The sequence below is a fragment of the Hylobates moloch genome, unplaced genomic scaffold, assembly GCF_009828535.3.
Source record: "Hylobates moloch isolate HMO894 unplaced genomic scaffold, HMol_V3 SCAFFOLD_22, whole genome shotgun sequence".
NCBI classification, from domain to species: Eukaryota; Metazoa; Chordata; class Mammalia; order Primates; family Hylobatidae; genus Hylobates; species Hylobates moloch.
Genome location: NW_026652297.1, coordinates 39,989,560 through 40,010,199, shown reverse-complemented (window position 1 = coordinate 40,010,199; position 20,640 = coordinate 39,989,560). Strand labels below are relative to the sequence as shown.

The 20,640-nt window shown below is 40.9% G+C and overlaps 1 protein-coding gene across 6 annotated transcripts in view; it reads right to left on the bottom strand.

Moving 5' to 3' along the window:
• The window catches only part of UNC5D (unc-5 netrin receptor D), a 561,176-nt gene extending 540,854 nt beyond the window's left edge, over positions 1–20,322 (bottom strand). For 4 of the 6 annotated variants that reach the window (XM_032144090.2, XM_032144089.2, XM_032144093.2 and 1 more), the window contains exon 1: positions 19,910–20,012. In XM_032144090.2, the coding sequence (XP_031999981.1) occupies positions 19,910–20,012 (103 nt within the window). Of the gene's footprint in view, positions 1–19,909 lie in introns of all 6 variants that reach the window. The other 2 variants (XM_032144088.2, XM_032144094.2) reach the window with 1 other exon arrangement.
• Positions 20,323–20,640: the final 318 nt, after the last annotated feature.

Sequence of the window (20,640 nt, the reverse complement as noted above, 5' to 3'; positions counted from 1 at the left end):
TGAGCCGAGATGTTGCCACAGTACTCCAGCCTGGCAACAGACTCGGTCTAAAAAAAACAAACAAACAAACAAACAAAAGAGAGCAAAACCAAAACAAAAGAGAGTGAGAGAGCCAAAAACAAAACCAAAAAGATGGATTTCAATATGTATTTGCTCAGGGAACTCCCTAGCATATCTGGCGGCTAAGGAGTAGCTGGGAATAGCTACTTTGGAAAACAAACTACAGCTGGGTCTAAAAGGCATATTATACCCAATATATCCAAAGAATCCTGGACAATTCTATGTCCATCCTCTTCATTATGAAGTTAGACGCACCTTGATATGATACTAGGAAAGAATATATGTGTTGGAGTCAGGCTGCCCTGTGTTCAAATTCTTCCTGCTCCACTTCTTGGAAGTATGGACTTACGAAAGTATATATCTGAGTTTTAATTTCTTTTTCTTTGTAAAGCACATAATAATGTTCATTGTATAAGGTTATTGTACAAATGAAGACATTTTTATGGTAAGCATCTAGCACAATGAATGGCCCATAGCAGACACTCATATTATCACATAAAAGTCCCCTGTCGGGGCGTTGGGGGCCTTGGGAGGGACAGCATGAGGAGAACTACCTAATGTAGATGACGGGTTAATGGGTGCAGCAAACCACCATGACACATGTATACCTATGTAAAAAACCTGCACGTTCTGCACAGGTACCCCAGAATTTAAAGTATATAAAAAAAAGGTATGAAGTCAGAGCTCAGTTAACCCACAAATATTCATTGTAGTTGGTACCTATTCATCCAGTCATCTATTATTCCTTCAGTGACTAAAATGTCCCAAACAAGTATACAAAGATTTAGAAAATAACAAGTCCCTGTCATCGAGGTGCTTTATGAAGAAATATAAACACACATTCAACGTGCTACGTAGGGGACCATTAGCTACAAAACACTAACACCATGTATGTGTGAATACACATAGGGGAAGGCACTTCTATAGATTAGGAATTTTAGAAACCTTCCATTTAGAGATGAGTACTTTGGCTATGAAAGATGGTGGTGATGGAGGAATGAATAAATTGAGACCTTCATATAAAATTGAAGTCTGCTATGAAATATGGTCTTCAGATTTTTATTTTCTACCTCTTAATTACTTCAGATGCAGTTTATTAATAAATCACTTTAAGAAGAATGTGGGTTGGGAGGCCAAGGCGGGTGGATCACGAGGTCAGGAGATCGAGACCATCCTGGCTAACACAGTGAAACCCCGTCTCTACTAAAAATACAAAAAATTAGCCAGGCGAGGTGGCGGGCACCTGTAGTCCCAGCTACTCGGGAGGCTGAGGCAGGAGAATGGCATGAACCCCGGGGGGCGGAGCCTGCAGTGAGCCGAGATTGCACCACTGCACTCCAGCCTAGGGGACAGTGAGACTCTGTCTCAAAAAAAAAAAAAAAAAAAAAAAAAGAAGAATGTGGGAAGGAGACTAGGCGAAGACTGATTGTTCTCATCTTAATTAATTTGCCTATGAAAATTCCATGTAATTGTTTATTTCTATCTAAGACAAAAAAAGCAGAACATAATTTGAATACATGTCATGATGTCATTGCTTAGAAGTGAGGCTATACCACAACTGAGATATTCTCAACACACATAAGAACAGTAAATATTCTAACTAAACACATCCCAATTTCTCTGCGTCTACAGTTGTCAGAAGAGCTCATATTAGCCAAGATCTGATGCTGAGACAAATCTAATATATGGTAGCATAGCAGGAGTAGAAAAACCAGCCTTCTCAGTTGTTTTGGGAGATTAAATAAATATAATTTTTAAACAAACAAACCTCTGTTCTAAATATCAGAGTAGTAATCTATCCACACAACATCCTCATCCTGAGAGATTTAAAAAAAATGATGTTGGTTTGTGTCTCTTAATTAGCTCACTTAACACAAAGTACTACTCCATAACTTTTCTGAAGAGCTTGCTATTGGTGGCCTTGAGTCACTATGATGAATGGGTGAGTCTACTCGAGATGACCAGTTGTTAAAAATAACAACTATGTGATATTTTGACATTATCCAAAGCATTGAAGATGTGTAACAGAGCATACAAGATACTTAGCACCAGTTGCCAAGAAGCAAACATTCTGAGATGATAAGAAGAGCAACGCTAGAGTGTTAGTTTAGCACTTGAGTCACTGGATGTTCCTCTTCCAAAATGGTGGTGACTAAGAGAAACCAGCAGAGACCTGCAGATCAACAGGGGTACCATGAGGGATGTGGCTTCTAACTTAAGAACCCTCCTGAGGTGGTTATTTTGGGATTTTTAGAGATTTCTGTTCTCTTTAATACTTTTCTCTATTTTCAAACTTCTTACAATAAGCACATAACAGAGCTTATTTATAAGCTCATTTGAAGTTTCAAAAATTTTTGCCTCTTTGATTTTTTCATTTAGTACATCTTGGATAACTAATTTTTACCAAACATAGCCCTGTGCTGGGTGTTGAGAAGACACAGATGAAAAAATTGTCTTTGACTTAAGGGGTAACAATCAAAAGTGAGAGATACCACAAAAAAGAACTAAAATATGGTCTGAATGGTGCAGAAGGAATGTCAAAGTGTGGAAATACAGCATTCAACAGGAAGAAATTAATCTGTAAGGATAGAGAAGATCTATGGACAGTAGCACATGAAAGCAGTTCTCCTGAACAAGGGGCATGAACAAAGGCAGAGGTGCAAATCAGTATATTACGCTTGGGTGACGCTGAGTGTTTTGATGTTAAGTGAACATCATTTTTACTAATGGACTCAATAAGTGTAAGGGCCTTGGACCTACCATATATGTGTCTCTTCGCCTGTTTTCTAGCATCTTCGTATTGCTTTACACTTCTGGACAGCATTTTAATAGTTCAGCCATTTGATCATGGAATGGATATTAAAAGACACTCTGGAATAAGCTCAAGAAAAAAAGAGACGGTGACCCAAAAACATGTGTGAAACTGGGCATTGCATTTAATCTCTATAAATCTCAGTGATCATGGATGGGCAAATATAATGGGAGTGGTCAGGTAATTTCTAAGACCTTCAATTCCAAACCCCAATTCAGTTCAGTGATTTACCAAATACCTATTAAGTAAAAAACACTGTATTCATTGTTTAATGCTACCAAAGATGAACAAAATATCCTTCCTGATTCCAAAAGCTTACAACATAATTGGGAGCAAAAAAGAAATAAATACACCTAAGACAATAGCACAAGGCTGAATGTGAGAGGTGTATGAAAGCATTAAACTCTTAAGACAAGGAAAATTGTGGGACAGTTTCGAGGCACATCACAGAGTTTAGTTCAGTAGAGAGTCCATGAAGGGAACAGTAGGAAATAAAACCAAAAACGTTTGCAGGAACTGTTTTGAAGAACATTTAATGCCAGACTAAAAAATTCCCATGTATATGTGCAACCTTCATAAATGATGAAGGTGACATTGCGGATCATTAGAGAAAGAAGAACCTCCTCACTATAACTTCTGGAACAATTGCCTATCCACATGAAAGAATGAAATGAGGCCATGCGGTGGCTCACACCTGTAATCCCAGCATTTTGGGAGGCCGAGGCAGGTGGATCCCAAGGTCAGAAAATCAAAACCATCCTAGCTAACATGGTGGAACCCCATCTCTACTAAAAAAAATACAAAAAATTAGCCGGACATGGTGGCACACACCTGTAGTCCCAGCTACTCGGGAGGCTGAGGCAGGAGAATTGCTTGAACCCAGGAGGTGGAGGTTGCAGTGAGCTGAGATAGTGCCACTGCACTCCAGCTGGGCGATAGAGCAAGACTCTCTCTCAAAAAAAAAAAAAAAAAAAGGAAATAAAATCTCTACTGCAAATGCTACAGAGGGAAAAAAAAAATCTACTCCAGGTGGATTAAAGGAATAAATACGAAAGGCCAAAATATAAACTTCAGAAGAAAGTATGGAAGATTGTTATCAATGAAATTTAAGAAGAATTTCCTAAGCATGACCCAAAAGAGCTAAACATAAGATAATTAAAAACACTGATTACATTGAAATTAAAAATTGTAGCTCCTGAGAACATACCATAAATAACTCCACTTCATCAGAAGATACCTAAAACAAGTGGGGAAGAAAGGAAGCATCAAAATGGGAGAAGAAGTTCCAATCATATATAACACATTAAGGAGATACACAAACACACACACACACAGACTAGCTCGCTCACTCTCTCAAAACTCTTATAATTCAATGATGACTAACAAAAAATGAGAAAAGTCATGAGTAGGCACTTTACAGAAGAAATAAAAATGGCAATAAAACATATGAAAAGATTTTTAACTTTATTAGTAATTGAGGAGATGGAAATCAACTCCCTACAGAGATAATCATATTATATCCAGTAAATGAGTGGAAATCACTAGGCCTGGAAATATCAAATGCTGGCAAATATAAAATGATGGGAACTCATATCTTGCTGAAAAATAATTGGCAGTATCTAGAAAAGATAGCATGTTCATCTTCAAGGTCCAAGTCATCTACTCTCACATATATTAAAAAACACTTGAAAGTGTATACCATTAGACACGTACACAAATGTTCCTAGTAGCATTTTTCATACTAGAAAAACATCTGATAATCACCCAAATTTTACTGACAACAAAATGAATAAGTAAATTATGGTATAGCCACACAACTGAATATTGTACTTCAGAGAAGTGAATCAACTAGGGATAGTAAATGCAGCAATACAGATGAAACATAATATTGGGTAAAAAAACAAACTGCTGAAGAATATGTAGACCACAATAAAATTTAAATATATCTCAAAAAGAAGCAAAAGTAACCTATGCTTAGGAGTACACACATATTTGTTTAAATTATTTTTTAAAACAACAGAATAAGCACAAAATTTAAGAGTGGTTACTTTTAAGAAGAACCAGAAAAATGGGTTAAAGGAGAAATATGCAGAGGAGTGAAAGATGTTGATAACTTTACTTCTAAGTATAGTGGTAAGTTCACAGACATACATTTTCATCTGATACTTTTTAAAAACCATATTTATTCATATGCAACAATTAAATAAATCACAAAATGTTTTACTTGAACCAGGTCTTACAAGGGGCTTTTCATAAATAAAGAACCATTGGCGCCTGTAGTCCCAGCTACTCAGGAGGCTGAGGCAGGAGAATGGCGTGAACCCCGGGGGGCAGAGCCTGCAGTGAGCCGAAATCCACTGCATCCTATACTCGTCTGTTCTCACGTTGCTATAAGAACATACCTGAGACTGGGAAATTTATAAAGGAAAGATGTTTAATTGACTCACAGTTCAACATGTGAACTCCAGCCTGGGCGACAACGAGACTCCGTCTCAAAAAAAAAAAAAAAAAGAACCATTGGTGGTTAGGAACAGGGTAGTAACATCAGGAAAGCTTGCTTTAGGAGTAATGCCTATGCTGTATTTCCTACAATGGCAAAGGTGTGTGGGCCAGGGGTTCCTGCCCACCTCTTTTGGTTAACAGTAGATAGTGACTAGGACCTCAGCCTATACCGTATGAGGAACTACCAGGCCTACATCCTTCAGACACTAAGATAAGTACAAAAATATTAGTCCTTTCATAAATATGGCCTCTTATCATTTACATCCTGAGATGTACTATCTAAGACACATTAGATGAAGGTTAAAGGAAAACAAGGAATCTCCATTTATGGGCCCGTATGTTCTTGTCCACAAGAGAAACATGGCACAATCTCTAACCTCATGTTCTTAAAACGCTCCTTCCTTACTGTATAATCTTTCCATATAATCAATTCCTTTTATTAATACCTCAATTCTTTTACCCTAGCAAGAAAAGTCTAGCTCCCAAAAGGTGAAACGTTGTGTGCCAACATTCAATTTCACTCATGCAAGGGGTTGAGGATGTGATATGGTTTGTCTGTGTCCCCACCCAAATCTCACCTTGAATCGTAGTTCCCATAATCCCCACGTGTTGTAGGAGGGATCCGATGGGAGATAGTTGAATCATGAGGGTGGTTCTCACGAAAGTTCTCATGAGATCTGATGGTTTTACAAAGGGCTTTTCACCCTTTTGCTCAGCACTTCTTGCCGCCACCACGTGAGTTGGGACAGTTTTCTTCCCCTTCTGCCATAATTGTAAGTTTCCTGGGGCCTACCCAGCCATGTTGAACTGTGAGTCAATTAAACATCTTTCCTTTATAAATTCCCCAGTCTCAGGTATGTTCTTACAGCAACGTGAGAACAGATGAGTATAGGATGCAAGGTGGAAAGATAAGGACTAATAGGGAGGAAGAGGTGAACCACTGGCGGTCATCTTCATACCTTATGCTTTTGTCATGATAGGAATTTTCAAATATCTTCTTGAATTCTCAAGAAAGAACAGTTTCTACGTTTATACACAATCATTGCACACATTAAATCCATGGCTCTCATTATCCTAAGGAAATGAATTCAGAAATAGAAAACCAAATACTGCATGTTCTCATTTATAAATGGGATCTACACACTGGGTACACGTGGACATAAAGATGGTGGCAACAGACACCAGGGACTACTAGAGTGGGGGAGGGAGAGATGAAAAACCAACTACTGGGGCCAGGAGCCGTGGCTCATGACTGTAATCCCAGCACTTTGGGAGGCCGAGGCAGGCGAATTGCCTGAGGTCAGGAGTTCAAGACCAATCTGGCCAACATGGTGAAACCCCGTTTCTACTAAAAATAGAAAAAAATTAGCCGGACGTGGTGGCGTGTGCCTGTGATCCCAGCTACTCGGGAGGCTGAGGCAAGAGATTTGCTTGAACCAGGGAGGCGGAGGTTTCAGTGAGCCAAGATCATGCCACTGCAGTCCAGCCTAGGCAACAGAGCAAGACTCCGTCTCAAAAAAGAAAAACTAACTATTGGGTACTATGCTCACTATCTGGGTAACAGGATCAATCATGCCTCAAACCTCAGCATCACGCAGTATACTCAGGTAACAAGCCTGCACATGTACCCCCTGAATCTAAAATATAAGTTGAAATTACTTGGAAATAAATAAATAAATCCATGGCTCTCAGTCTTAAGTTCCCAAATTGGGAACGACCTGAGCAACTTAAAACAAACAAACAAACAACAACAACAAACAAAACCCTGGGTCCTTCCCACTGAGATTCTGACTTAAGTGCTCTGAGATCAAGGTCTTGGCATCAGCTGACTGAGAACTTCAGAATTAAACTCTTTCTCTTTAGAATTTCAATTACACACATGGATGTTTCTGTAAACACGGGTTACATTAAACATTGGGTGCTCATCTTTTAATCTAACGTGTTCCAATAAAACCGTTCAAACTTTTAAATAACTTTTAAAAAATAAGGAAATGCCCACACACATTCAAAGCACCTATGATGTTCTCACCTAACCCTAGGTGACAATACTACAGATGTTTTCCTTTCTGCAATTTAAAAAAAAAGGGGGGGGCTTTCAGTGAAGATAAGGGATTTGTAGATTCAAAGCCTGACCACTATTTCCAGCAGCAAGATACTTCACTGATAAATTGCTAAAATAGCCAAACCTTGAATATATTGACACCTAATCTCCAAGAATCAGGAGTTTTCAACACCCTCTGTGTCTAACACTTCTCCAGCAAGGTGGCTTCAACATGAATAACCATAATAGAGGCACCAGAGTTTCATAAGCTCTATACAGTGATTGCTTTTTGCACATTATTATGGTCACAAGAGATGCAGAATTCACTTTAAAAGAAACTCGGAACTGCATGAGAAGAAGCAACCAAAGTTTTTATTTATTTTTTTAATTATTATTATTATTATTATTATTTTTTGAGACAGAGTTTCGCTCTGCCGCCCAGGCTGGAGTGCAGTGGTGCAATCACGGTTCACTGTAACCTCCACCACCCACGTTCAAGCGATTCTCCTGCCTCAGCCTCCCAAGTAGCTGGGATTACAGGCACCTGCCACCACACCTGGCTAATTTTTGTATTTTCAGTAGAGACGGGGTTTCGCAATGTTGGCCAGGCTGGTCTCGAACTCTTGACCTCAGGTGATCCATCCACCTTGGCCTCCCAAAGTGCTGGGATTACAGGTGTGAGCCACCATGCCCGGCCACCAAAGCTTTTAAAAGTATATCCAGTCACTCTTTTTGGATGTAAATTTATGGCTTTTTGAGGATATCATGGACATATTACTGCCAACATGGAAAGCTTTCTTCAAAATATATATATATTTATATATATATATAGAGAGAGAGAGAGAGAAGGTATTTAGGATCTCCTAGTAGATTCATACTGAACAAATTTTTTATCAAGGATCCAGATGTTAAGTAACTGGAACAAAAGCTTAAGACTTAAGACACCCTAACTTTCACTCAAACACAAAACAAATCTATAATGCAAACCTCTTTTACAATATTAGTTCTGCTACGCCAAACTGCAGCCCTCATATCATGACCTCAGCATTCTATGAGCCAAAGGAAAAAAAAAAACTCTATAATTTCAAAGATATTTTAGAAAAAGATAAACAATTTAAATAAAAGGAAAACATCCTTTAACAGAAGGGTAAAATGATCAATAGTCTTTAGTCTTCTGGTATCATTCTTTTGAATTCCTTTGTGCCTCTATTGATTACTTTTGTTATTATAAGCCTGAAAGGGAAGAGGCAAGGACAACACTGAGAAAATGAAGACCTGGATTCATGGGCAGGGACGGACTGAAATGACCTCTAAAAGCCAAGCAAGCAACTTCAGTCCTCGACACCTTGTTTTCTCATGTACAAATTTGGGCTTTGGCCTGGAAATTTTAGGGCCCCTTTTAGCAATGTGATTTTATGATTGTTTTTCTTTGCAAATGGGAAACAGAGAGCCACAGAAACTCAGTGATCAAATCAGTGTTCAATAAAGGGCCATGACATAACACTATTCTACAAATCTAGAAAAAGTGGTGTATGCCCACGGCTGAAGCAAAGATAATTACTGAAAATGAGGACCAACTGGCTCCCTGATTCTTTAAATCTCTTAACAAAACGTGACCAAGTCATTGATTTGAGACAAACTGGAGGGCCGAGTGCCATGTCTTGTGAGTTTTGCTGGAGTCACAGTGCTTCATGAAAACAATTTGATAAGACTTCAGATCTGCAAGTTTAACATGAAATTTCATATATCTCTTATCTACTGAAAAAAGAAAGAAGTCAGTCTAGCAAGAGGGGTCCCATACACCCAGCTGAGCAATGGTGAGCTACGGCAGAGGGTGCCTAACTCCTCCAGGTCTTCTCCTGCCAACCCACTTCTGCATTAGTTACACATGTATGCATTAACCTACAGCCACTGATTTCAGAGAAATCAAAACAAAAAAATAGATTTCTCTTATGGTTGGTACGTTCTTGAAAATGCTTAAGCCAAGGATTACCAACGTCATCATGAAGCCCCATTAACTTGTCCTGCAATTTCTATTTCCAGAGAATTATCCTTTTACTGAAGGTTTGATGCATATTTAAAATGCCAAGAAAAGCTTCCTGAAATGATAAAAAATAATGTGAATAAACGGTACAGAAAACAAAGGGCAGCATCACTGAAGGTCAGAGCAGGAAGGAGCCTTAATGATAATTTAGTCACTGCTTCTCCTTCTACAAATAAAAAGAACTAGAGAAAAAAAGTGATGTTTCAAGGACACATAATTGTGAACTTTTCATCCCCCCACACTGCTTAAATGGAAAGGAAGTTTTGACTTGAAGAGGAGAAAGGAAACAAGAAAAGACCGAGCATAGGAGGTTAGATGGGAGACACCATGGAGAGTGAAGTGATAGTTAGCAGAATTAAGTAGCTGACTTTTGAGTCAAAATTGTGATTATATCCCAAGTTTAAGTGTTACTAATGCCATTTAAATTAATGGCATATAACTTTAATGATATAAGTTTGCTATGACGATGATATATGACATTCTACTAATATATAATACACACAGATATCCATGAATTACAGTCCTTATCACCTTGACAATTATTAATAATTGACTCTACAATGGTCTTCTCCGCTGCAGAATGTGGTAGTTTAGAGCTGTCTTTTCACATTGATATCCTGGAGACTGATGTGCATTGCAAGTTAGCTGCTAAACTTTAGAAAATGTCAGATGGATATTTTTATTTTTTGCTCTAAGGTGAAAAATAAAATTAATGACAAACCTGTTATTTCTTTACAGCAAACCCCCAAACCCTTACATCCCTCCCACACACCTCACACTGACAAAACCTGTGAACATCCTGATTGCTTTTTTTCAGAGAAACAACTTTGGAAACCTCCTGATATGAGCTACTAGTAATCACTGCAGCTTCTGGTCCCAAGAACGAGGGAGAAACAAGGCTATCTATTCAAAGATAAATTCTTTCTTTTCCCAGTTCCTTTCAAAAGGCTTACAACACAGTTATAATTCTCTGGCAAAGAATTGTATTTTGTGCTCTGTATTTTTTTTCCGTCTCTCTTAAAAAAACAGGCTAGACACTTCTTAATGACATATTGATGGAAATTGTTATTATAAGTCCAATTGTATTGTGCCACTAAACTACTTTCAAACACAAATCAGAAGAATTTAGCTTTACAACTGGACACAGAAAGTAAAAATAAAGCACATACACTCAAAAGTAATAATAAAGACAAGGTATTTAGAAAACTACGCAGATTGAGGAGTTAGTATACTTCTAAAAAATTGGTGTCTCTAATGGCATATTTATTTATTTAATTAATTTTTTGGAGGGACAGGGTCTTGCTCTGTCTCCAGGAATGGAATGCAGTGATTATGGCTCACTGTCACCTCAAATTCCTGGGCTCAAGCAGTCCTCTGACCTCAGCCTCCCGAGTAGCTGGGCCTACAGGCACTAACAACCACGTCCAGCCAACTTTAAAAACAAAAATTTGTAGAGAAGAGAGTCTGGCTATGTTGTCCAGGCTGGTCTCAAACTCCAGGCCTCAAGCCATCCTCCCACCTCGGCCTCCCAAAGTGCTGGGATTATAGGCATGAGTCACTGTGACCAGCCTGTAATAGCATCTTTAAAAACAAAACCTGAGAAAAACTACTGTAATTTGTTATTTTACTTACTTTAATAAACTACTTTAAATCCCCTGATTTTTCAAAAGTTCCTCAGAATATTCTACACATCAGTTACTCCATACTACAGCATGTTGTTTTTAATATATTCATAAAGTTACTGTCCTCCATTCATTCCTGACACATTTGTGACAGCCCTTTGTCCCAGACAGGGCCATTTCTGTTTATAACCATGAGAAACATACCACCCTACAGACCAAGAAGGCACAATAGGCAGTGAAATTAATTTTTATCCATTTATTTCTCTTTCTGTCTCCAATGCTTATACATCCACATCTGTGTCAAATGAAATATGAGTGAAGTGCTGTATCATCCCACCTCAGTATAATCAATCCATGTGCTAATAAAATAGAACTACATAGTAACATCATCGAAAAGGCCCTGAAACCATGGAGGCTTGGCTTCTAGTCCTAGCACTGTTTATCACTACCTGTTTGGGTTTGTTTGGCTTTGGTCAAAAAATCTCTAAAGTCAACCTTAATTTCATCATCTGTTCAATATCAGGGTGGGTGCAAAGATACAAAGCAATCAAAATTATGTGAGTCCCCTAAAAATGTTAAGTTGCATGCACATGAATTAAACAGCCATGCATAATAGGACCACATGATAGATGTCAATCATCTTTCTAGAAGAGTCTATCTAGGAATGTAAGCTTTAGTATCCATCTAAAACAAATGTAAAACCCTCTTACAATTATTTTATTCTTCCTCTGGCAAATAAAGTTTCCTGAGGGTTTTATCACAGTATTGAGTAGATTTTTGAAATTTTATTCTAAATACTTATGCCTTAATAAAGTTTGAGTAACACACATTATTCAACATGTGCTATGGGACAAGCCCTATCAGGTACTGGGTAAGTAACAGTGAATGAGATGGAACTTGCATCAAAGAGAGAGGGGCCTGACACAACCTCCACACCATGTTGGGACAGGGATCCAACCGCTTGGGAAACATCACTACCCCATATGGACTCACTGCTGTTTTTGTAAAACAACTGTTCTCATTCTATATCTTGCTTAACTACAGCCTCATCCCCTCATTATCGTGAACTCTGGATCATTCTTAAGCATATGTAGCTTCTGCCAAGAGAATAAAGTGAAGGAGTGCTAAAGAAAGTTAGAAAAGCCTCTTATTTAACAAAAATCTGACTTTGGGCAAACTGGTAAAATTCTGGGTGAGTCAACTCCATGGCCTTGGACAAGCTTTCAATCCCACTGAGGTGGGATGACAAGAAATAAATTAGATGCAGATATAAGACCCCAATTAGCTCAAAAGGAAATCCAAGACTTCTAAAATATTGTGAAACTGGAGCAGATACTGCATCTGTCTTTATAAATGCTTTACACTGCATCAGGACGGCACCCTCAGAATGCCTATTTGTTTTTTAAGTGGCTGTGTGTTTGTCTGAGTTAAAATTGACATTTGTGTTTTCTTATTCTTCAATTGGCATTTTAAAAATATTCTTACATGGAATTCCACTTCATACTGGCTTGCAAAGGAAAAAACAATATTGAAAATAGAAAACATGAATTACTATCATCTATGACCCATAGATGGTGTCATCTGGGAGTTTATCAGAAATGCAGAACCTCAGGCCCCTCCCCAGGTTTATTCAATCAGAATGTGCATTTTAACAAGATCTGCAGTAATTCACATGCACATTAACATCTGAAAAGCACTGATTTGTGAGTTTCAAATATTACCAGCTTAGCTTCCATAACCCATGATCATTTGACTTCCCCTTCTCTCCCGGTAGGTTTATTACACTAAATTCAAATAAAGATGTTAACTACTAAATAAGTACTGTTGCTAACAGAAGACATCAATGACTTCTAAGCAACCCTAAACTACCACATATTTATTTAGAGGCAAATCTTCTCCAATATTGAGTAAATACGTTCTCTTTAATAATAAGTTGCTGGCTGGGCACAGTGGCTCACGCCTGTAATCCTAGCACTTTGGGAGGCTGAGGTGGGCAGATCACAAGGTCAGGAGTTTGAGACCAGCCTGACCAACACGGTGAAACCCTGTCTCTAAAAATACAAATATTAGCCAGGCGTAATGGTGCATGCCTGTAATCCCAGCTACTCGAGAGGCTGAGGCAGGAGAATTGCTTGAACCTGGGAGGCAGAGGTTGCAGTGAGCCAAGATCCTGCCACTGCACTCCAGCCTGGCGACAGAGTGAGATTCCATCTCAAAAATAAATAAATAAATAAAATAATAAGTTGCCAACATCTGTGAATTGTATCACACAAAGCATAGTCATCCCAGTGGTGGTGAGTCCCGTGAAGTAGTTCAGTTTCTTCACTGTGGCCTCTTGCATCTTCTCCTTCCTATGCCTGCCTACCAGTTACTTACCTTCCCAAATGTCTGCGATGTCATTTCCCCTCTGACTTATCTGACTGGGAAACCATAGCATTCACTTTAGGTAACGACAAAACATCTGTAAAGTTTCCTATTCAAATCCCGTGTGGTTACAGTGATATTTTCCCACCTGTGGAAAAATACCCTTACAATGTGGGCTGGAGTGGTGGAGGTATCTGTACCAATCTTTCTGGGAATGAGGGTTCTTTTGCACCTTATGAACCCAGTAATCTGGGGGCAGATAGTCAATATTTGCATTAAATAAAGCCAGCATTGACCTCTCTTGGAAGACAGCTTTCAGCTTTTTCAGTGTCCTCATTTATAAAATAAACTATCAAAAGAAAAGAAGTTGACAAATGGGTACAAATATACCACTTAATAGAATAAGACCCAGTGTCTGATAGATCAGTAGAGTGACTATAGTTTATAATAATCTATTGCATATTCCAAAATAGCTGGAAGAGAATAATTCAAATGTTTCTAGCATAAAGAAAAGACAAATATCAAAAGGTGATAGATAACCCAAGTACATTGATTTGATCTTTACAAATTATATTAATGTATTAAATTATCACTTGTACCCCAAAACTATGTACATGTACTATGCATTAATTTTAAAAAGTGTTAAAATTTAAAAATAAAAAATAAAAGCTAATCTGAAGTTTGAAAAAAAAAAAAAGAGACTGGTCATATAAGAAAAAACTGACGTCATTTTATCCTTGTCCTGATAGAAACAATATTCAGAAATATTTTATGCTCTATAGTGGCCTGATGTCATCTGAGAAATGTTACTACTTGGTTACTGTTTCTACTTTAGCCCCATAAACACAACCCTCATATTTCTATCACTGAATTCAGTGAAGTGGTGTGGGGGGAGTGGTGGTAGGGTGAGCACAAAATACTTAATACACAGCAAAAACATACTCACTTTCAAGAGAAAATTCCAAAAGCACAGGAATTAGCAGTGGATTTCAGCTAACACAATCCAAAATGAATACATTAACATCCGTCTAATTCTGAAAATTATCTACGCACAGCGTGTGTATGCACACAATAAGGCCATACGATGCAATGTGGCACAAACAATTAAAAGTTCTTTTCAAAGTGGAAATGCAAAGTAGAATGAATATCTATTTTCTATAAATGAATCTAGCCATCTGCCTCACAAGAGCAGCAGCAGGAGTACCCAAAACAGCAGAAACAGCAGCCTCTGGTGTTAACAATCTATTCTCAAACCTCATGCTCCACATTTCCCTGGCAAACAAGGCTAAAAATACAAGACATGCAACAAATAGTCTCGTGGGATCTGCCGTTCCATGGATGGCGTATTCAATCAGAGTCATATTTTCTGTCGAAATTCAAAATTGAAAACAAAAGCAAGCTATCATACTGGAAACTGGCACTCAGAATTTTAAGTGTGAATCCAATCCCAAAGTATAGTAAGCTGAATGGGGACAGGGTGGTTATTTTCATACAACACAAATCTTTTAGATTTATCTGAACATATTTATAGACTTATTTAAGGTACTCTAAATTCCTCTATGCCTCTTGATAGTAATAAAGATATCATTTGAGTACTTTTGTCATCAAAATACAAGGGTCATTTTCTTTTCTGCATAGTTCAGAAAATTATCTTTGTTGTGGGCCCTGGCGTCAGATGGAATAGGTAAAAATCCAGGCCCTACTATGTCCTAACTCCATGGCCTTGGACAAGCTTTCAATCTATGTCCCTCTTTTTCTATCTTACAAATGGGGGTAATCACAGTACTTACCTCAAAGAGTTATCTTCAGGATTACATCAGTTAATGTGTGTAGAGCATTTAGAATCATGACTCTCACACATGAAGTAAGTACTATTATTAGGAGTATTATTTCATACTCAACTAAGTATGAAAGTATTACTAATAAGTATTACTATTATTTCATATAAGTGTTATTTCATATTCAAACAAAGTTGCGGAAATGTATTATTTTAACGAACAGGTACAATACAAAAAGAGTGCTAACAATGTGATAATAGGTCTTATGCCGCCAGTAGACATTTAGAAAGTAAAGGGGTGAGGCTGTATGTGGTGGCTCATACCTGTAGTCCTAGCACTTTGGGAGGCCAAGGCAGGAGGATCACTTGAGCCCAGGAGTTCAAGACCAACCTGGGCAAAATAGAGCTAATCTCTACAAACAAACAAACATACACAAAAAATTAATGAGCCGGGTATGATGACGCATGCCTACAGTCCCAGCTACTCAGGAGGCTGGGGTGGGAGGATCACTTGAGCCTAGGAGTTCGCCACTGCAGTGAGCTATGATGGCACCACTGCACTCCAGCCTGGATGATAGAGTGAGAACCCGTGTCAAAAAAGAAAGGAAAGGAAAAGGAAAGGAAAAGGAAAGGAAAGGAAAGGAAAAAAGAAAAGGGAAAGAAAGAAAGAAGGAGGGAGCAAATAAGTGTCTCTACATAGAGTATGTGACTAAGAATGAAATAGAAATGGGGAAAGCTTCCATTGATTATTCTGTTGGGCAGTTAGTTCATGAAGGTATCAGAAGAGGAGGAAGGAAGAGAAGACAACGATGTTGCTGGCCAAGTAACAGCCTGGACGAAGGGACAATCAGCATTAATGGCAAAGGTGTAATCAAGAAGGAGCACACATCTGGGCTCCCTGTGAACACATCTGCCTTCCCATTATGAGGGCATCACACGCCGCCACCACCCCCTTCCTTAAGAGGATGCTATGGAATAAATCACTTGTCTTTGGGATTAGATTTTAATACATGTCTGAGTCTCTAGCCTAGATATTAAAAAAAAAAAAGCAGAGGGGAAGGATATCAAACACGCATTATCTCCCAATAAACCAATTCCCTGATAAACACTGGCAGTGTTTTAAGTTGGGTACTACATTTGGTAGGAAGAGGACAATAGAAACAAATTTATGAAGCATTGAGACAATAAACAGAAAAGCGATTTCCTAATCAATGAGACAGCACAGTGTAGAACTACCTGACGGATTCGGTCAACCAGTCCTGAGAGAGCTCAGAAAGGATCCACAGCTCCAAATGTTTCCCTCCCCTATGAGGTACTACTTAAAGAACCACAGACTCACAGATAAGTCATCCGGAGAGCAAAAAAAGTACGCAAAGGGTGACAAGTGCTATCATTACAGGGCCAAGTCAGAACAATTAATCTCTTCTTAAAAACTGAGATGCTTAAAAGATCTCTTAAGAAGGTGCCACTGGGCTGCTCAAAATAAGAGCACAACCCAAGGATCAGGAAAAAATAACTCTGGTAGGAAATGAGGAAAAAAGACTCTTTCTCATAGTCCTAGGAAGAGAAAGATTTGTGAGGAAAAGGAACAGAAGGAGAAAAGTGGGAAGGAAGAGGGTGGCCTTACAACATTCATTAAGGAAGAAATGACTATAGATTTTAAACTGTACGAGCTAGACAGATAAATGGATTTAAGTATGTGTAAATCACAAGACTATTATTATGACTATGTAATAAGTGTGTACTTCTCTTGCCATTAATGCATTACTCTAGTTATTGTAATCAACATTTCATTGTCCGGGAAATGTTTTAAAGCAAGAAATGGTATGAAAGCTCAGTCTGTCTAAGATTATCTTCCTCTCTGCCTTTAATGACTACAGTATCTTATATACAGTATCTAAGGCAAAAATAACAAGCAAATCAACAGCAGTCCCCCCTTTTTTTTTAAAGAACAAAAACAAATCAGTATGACAACATGATGTGGATTCAATTGGCACTTGGCAGGCCATGAATAACTTTTAAAAAACCTCCTTTTAAGTTGGAAAGTGTAAAAACATACAGTGATCATGGCACCAGAGTGCCTTCCTTACAATGTGCCAACAGGCAGAGATGTTCCTCTGAAAAGCTAAGTCTTGCTTACAAAGGAGGGAAACAGAACATTGCTTCTTGGGCCCCTACTGGGCTCTACAACAGTTCCTACAACAGGGTCTTTCTCTTAGAGTATATTCAAAGCCAATTTGAAATCTCCCTCTGATTTGCAGAGGTTTCTACATAAGTATGGAGGGAAAGAAAAGAAAAAAAAAGTTGGTGCAATCATTTTGGAAACAGATAAATGATAAATATGGTAAAGAAAATGCTACTGAATTGTTAAATATTCTCGTAACATCAAGGCAAATGGCATAATTCCATACCCCGTTGATTAGGGCAAGTAAGGTATCTTGTTTCAAATCAACAAGAAAAGTCTTAAAGAACAAAAACTATTAATTGGATAGGTAAGAACAACCTAGGGCTAATCCTAGAGAATATGGTGAGACTAGTGGACAGGCAAGCATGCCACACCAGTGCATCTTATCTTGGTTTTAATGAATGGACACGTTTCTGGGATGGGAGAACTTCATAAGCACTGAAACACACCCTCTATTCTGAAAACTCCAATTACGCCCAACTGTGCAAAGCCAGGTGCATGTGGCTTCACCACTTTCACAACCTGACTAGTGCTCATTTCTTGAGGACTCTCTGACAGTTGCTAAGGGGAATGGGCTTCATGCCCCAGAATGTAAAATATGGCATGGGAAATATCAGTCAGATTTACTGTTCCACTCCATGTGTCTTGCATATTACTATAATCTGTGCAAGACATTTGTTGTAAATAAGCCTGCAGAGTGTACAGCATGTTTTCTAGGAGACCTTTAAAGAACAGCTTGCAGACAAGAGGTGCTAGCCTTAGTTTCGCAGCCAGCAAAACTCCATCCAAGAGGCTGCTGGCATGTCCCCACCTCTTGTTTCGAGCTGGCTTCAAGACAAAGTTACTAACCCAATTCCAAGGGTGAGTACCTGGAGTTAGTGACTGTGAGGTATTCCACACGAATAGTAAGTGGAAACTCAGACATTTAGATCGACATTTAGAAAAGACCCACTTTTCCCATAAGAGTGTATTAAAAACAACTGAAAGCTGATTTTGCAATGAGGCATTTGCCGTACGTAGTAAATTAAATGGCTGAAGCTTGTGCTTCTTCCAGCACGAGAAAGAACTGTGGTTCATCATAACCCAGGGTGTACAATCACCGAGGCTTATTTTTAAACCTCCCCTGCTTCTTAAAAAGCCCGGTCCATTAAAAAAAAAAAAAAAAAAAAAAAAAAACTTTTCTGGAAATGAAATGCAAATGGGCACAGAATAGGATCGTACAATGGAAAGCCTCTATCAACCTCTTAAAAAAAAATCTTTCTAGGCAGCCGGACTGCTTTTAACACACCATAAGCTTTTATAAAAATGAGATAACATTGGTTCTTTTGTGATCGTCCTCAATCCCTTCCACCCTTTCACTCTCCGGGCTGGTCGGAGTATGTTCAGGAGCCCGAACAGAGCAGAAGGTGAAGTGGTCAGCTCAGCTCCACCTCTCCCCGGGCAAGTGTAAGGCAAATCATTTAACGGTATCACATATTCTAAGCCTAATGGATGGAACACAGAGAAGGAAAAAGGAAAAGAAGGGCGGGAAGGCAAAGCTTCCGATTTTTTTCAAAGGTAAATCTCCGGTACTGGAGCTGTGTCTGAAACTGCCTCTGATCATCTTCAAAACAAGTCCTTGGGATTTATCTTTAACTTGATGCTGCCTGTCCTCGCTCAAGGTGGAGCTGAAAGCAGTTGCGAAAATTCCCTCTGCTGGAGTCCAGAGGATCCAAGAAAATGGGGTCTAGGCTTCTAAGTCGGAAAGAAGCAGAGGTTTCCCTGCGGCTCGGTGGGGCCCGCGCTTCCAAGCCAGAGTAGGCGCCGGGAAGGGAGAGGAGGCGCCTGGTGAGCAGCCTCGGGCCAAGTGCTCATCCCCAATGGGCACTGCAGGCGCGGTTAAACTGGGATGGTGCATGCCGCTCTCCCGAGCTCCCGCACACACGCGGCCTCCGCCAAGCCAAGCCCAGGGCTGGCTGGGACCTCGAGCTAAGGTCGCCCGAGGGGTGCCAAGCTAGGCGCAGAGCGAAGGGACTTCAGCATGGGTGTTCTTCCCCTAAGGGAAAAGACACCCTCTCTGTTCAAGCCCACCCTATGGACACTCCCATCACCTGGCCCCTCTCCCCAGGAACTCTCTGACATCGCTATGGGCGCCAACTCATGACCAAGCTCGGCTTTAGAGGAAGTGGAGAGGAGAGGGGAGAGCGAGATTGGAGTGACGACTGGGCTACTCCAGTCTGCAGCAATTGGGGAGGGCTTGGAAAATGGAGCAGGCAAGAAGGGTCAAGGAAAATGGTAGGGGCCCGGGTCACAGCCACCTGTAGGATTGCGGCAGATCGCAAACTTGGGTTGGAAGGCTGTGGTCCCCTCGGAGTCCTCCACTCGGCTCCCACTCGGTCGGGCTTGGCGCGCCGAGGTGCAGGGCGCAACTTGGGAAGCCAACGCCATCGGCGCGGGTCCCGCTCCGTCAGGCTGGCGCCCCTGCGCCCTCGCCCCCAGCTGCCCGCTCCGCCCAGCGCTTACCTCGGGCAGCCGCAGCCCCTGCCGCCCAGAAGCACAGCCCCAGCCACGGGAGCCAGCGGCGCGCCCCTCCGCCGCCGCCTCCGGTGGCCGCCGCTCTCCCCATGCTCCTCGCCGCGCTCTGGATGACGGCTCTTCTTCACGCTCCGGGAGCCCGGGAAAGGGTCGGCGATGAGGGGCCCGAGTCGAATGGGTCTGGGGAGTCTTCGGAAAGTGACTCTGCTCCACGATCGCTTCCTAAAGCAGCGGGGCAGGGAGCTCCGAGCCGCCGCTGAATGGGCACCCCGAGAAAGGGCGCGTCCCCATAGCTTCCCACGGCGCGGCTACCGCTGCCGCCAGCGCCGATGCCGGAGTCGCCCGCAGTCCCCGCCGCGCAGTTCCCAGCCCTCGCGCTGCTGCCGGGCCCCGAACTACGGAGCGGAGGCGCGAGTCCGCATCGCTAATGAGACCCCCGCGGCCGCCCCTTCCCCTCCCCTCCGAGCGGCAGCCAATGAGCCGGGCTGGGGCGGGGCCGCGGGAGGGGCGGTGGCGCGGCCTCGCTGGGCTGGGGCCCGGGAGGCGCAGGTGAGCCAGAGGCCGCTCCACGTGCCCCCGGGGCGCTTCGGGCCCCGCCTGCAGCCCCAGCTCGCGGAGAGAGGAAGCCGGCTGGGAGTCAGGCGGCGGGGATGCGGCCACGCCGCGGGGAGCTGAGCGGAGCCGACTGGCCTCTTGGGGCGAACGCCGCACAGATATGT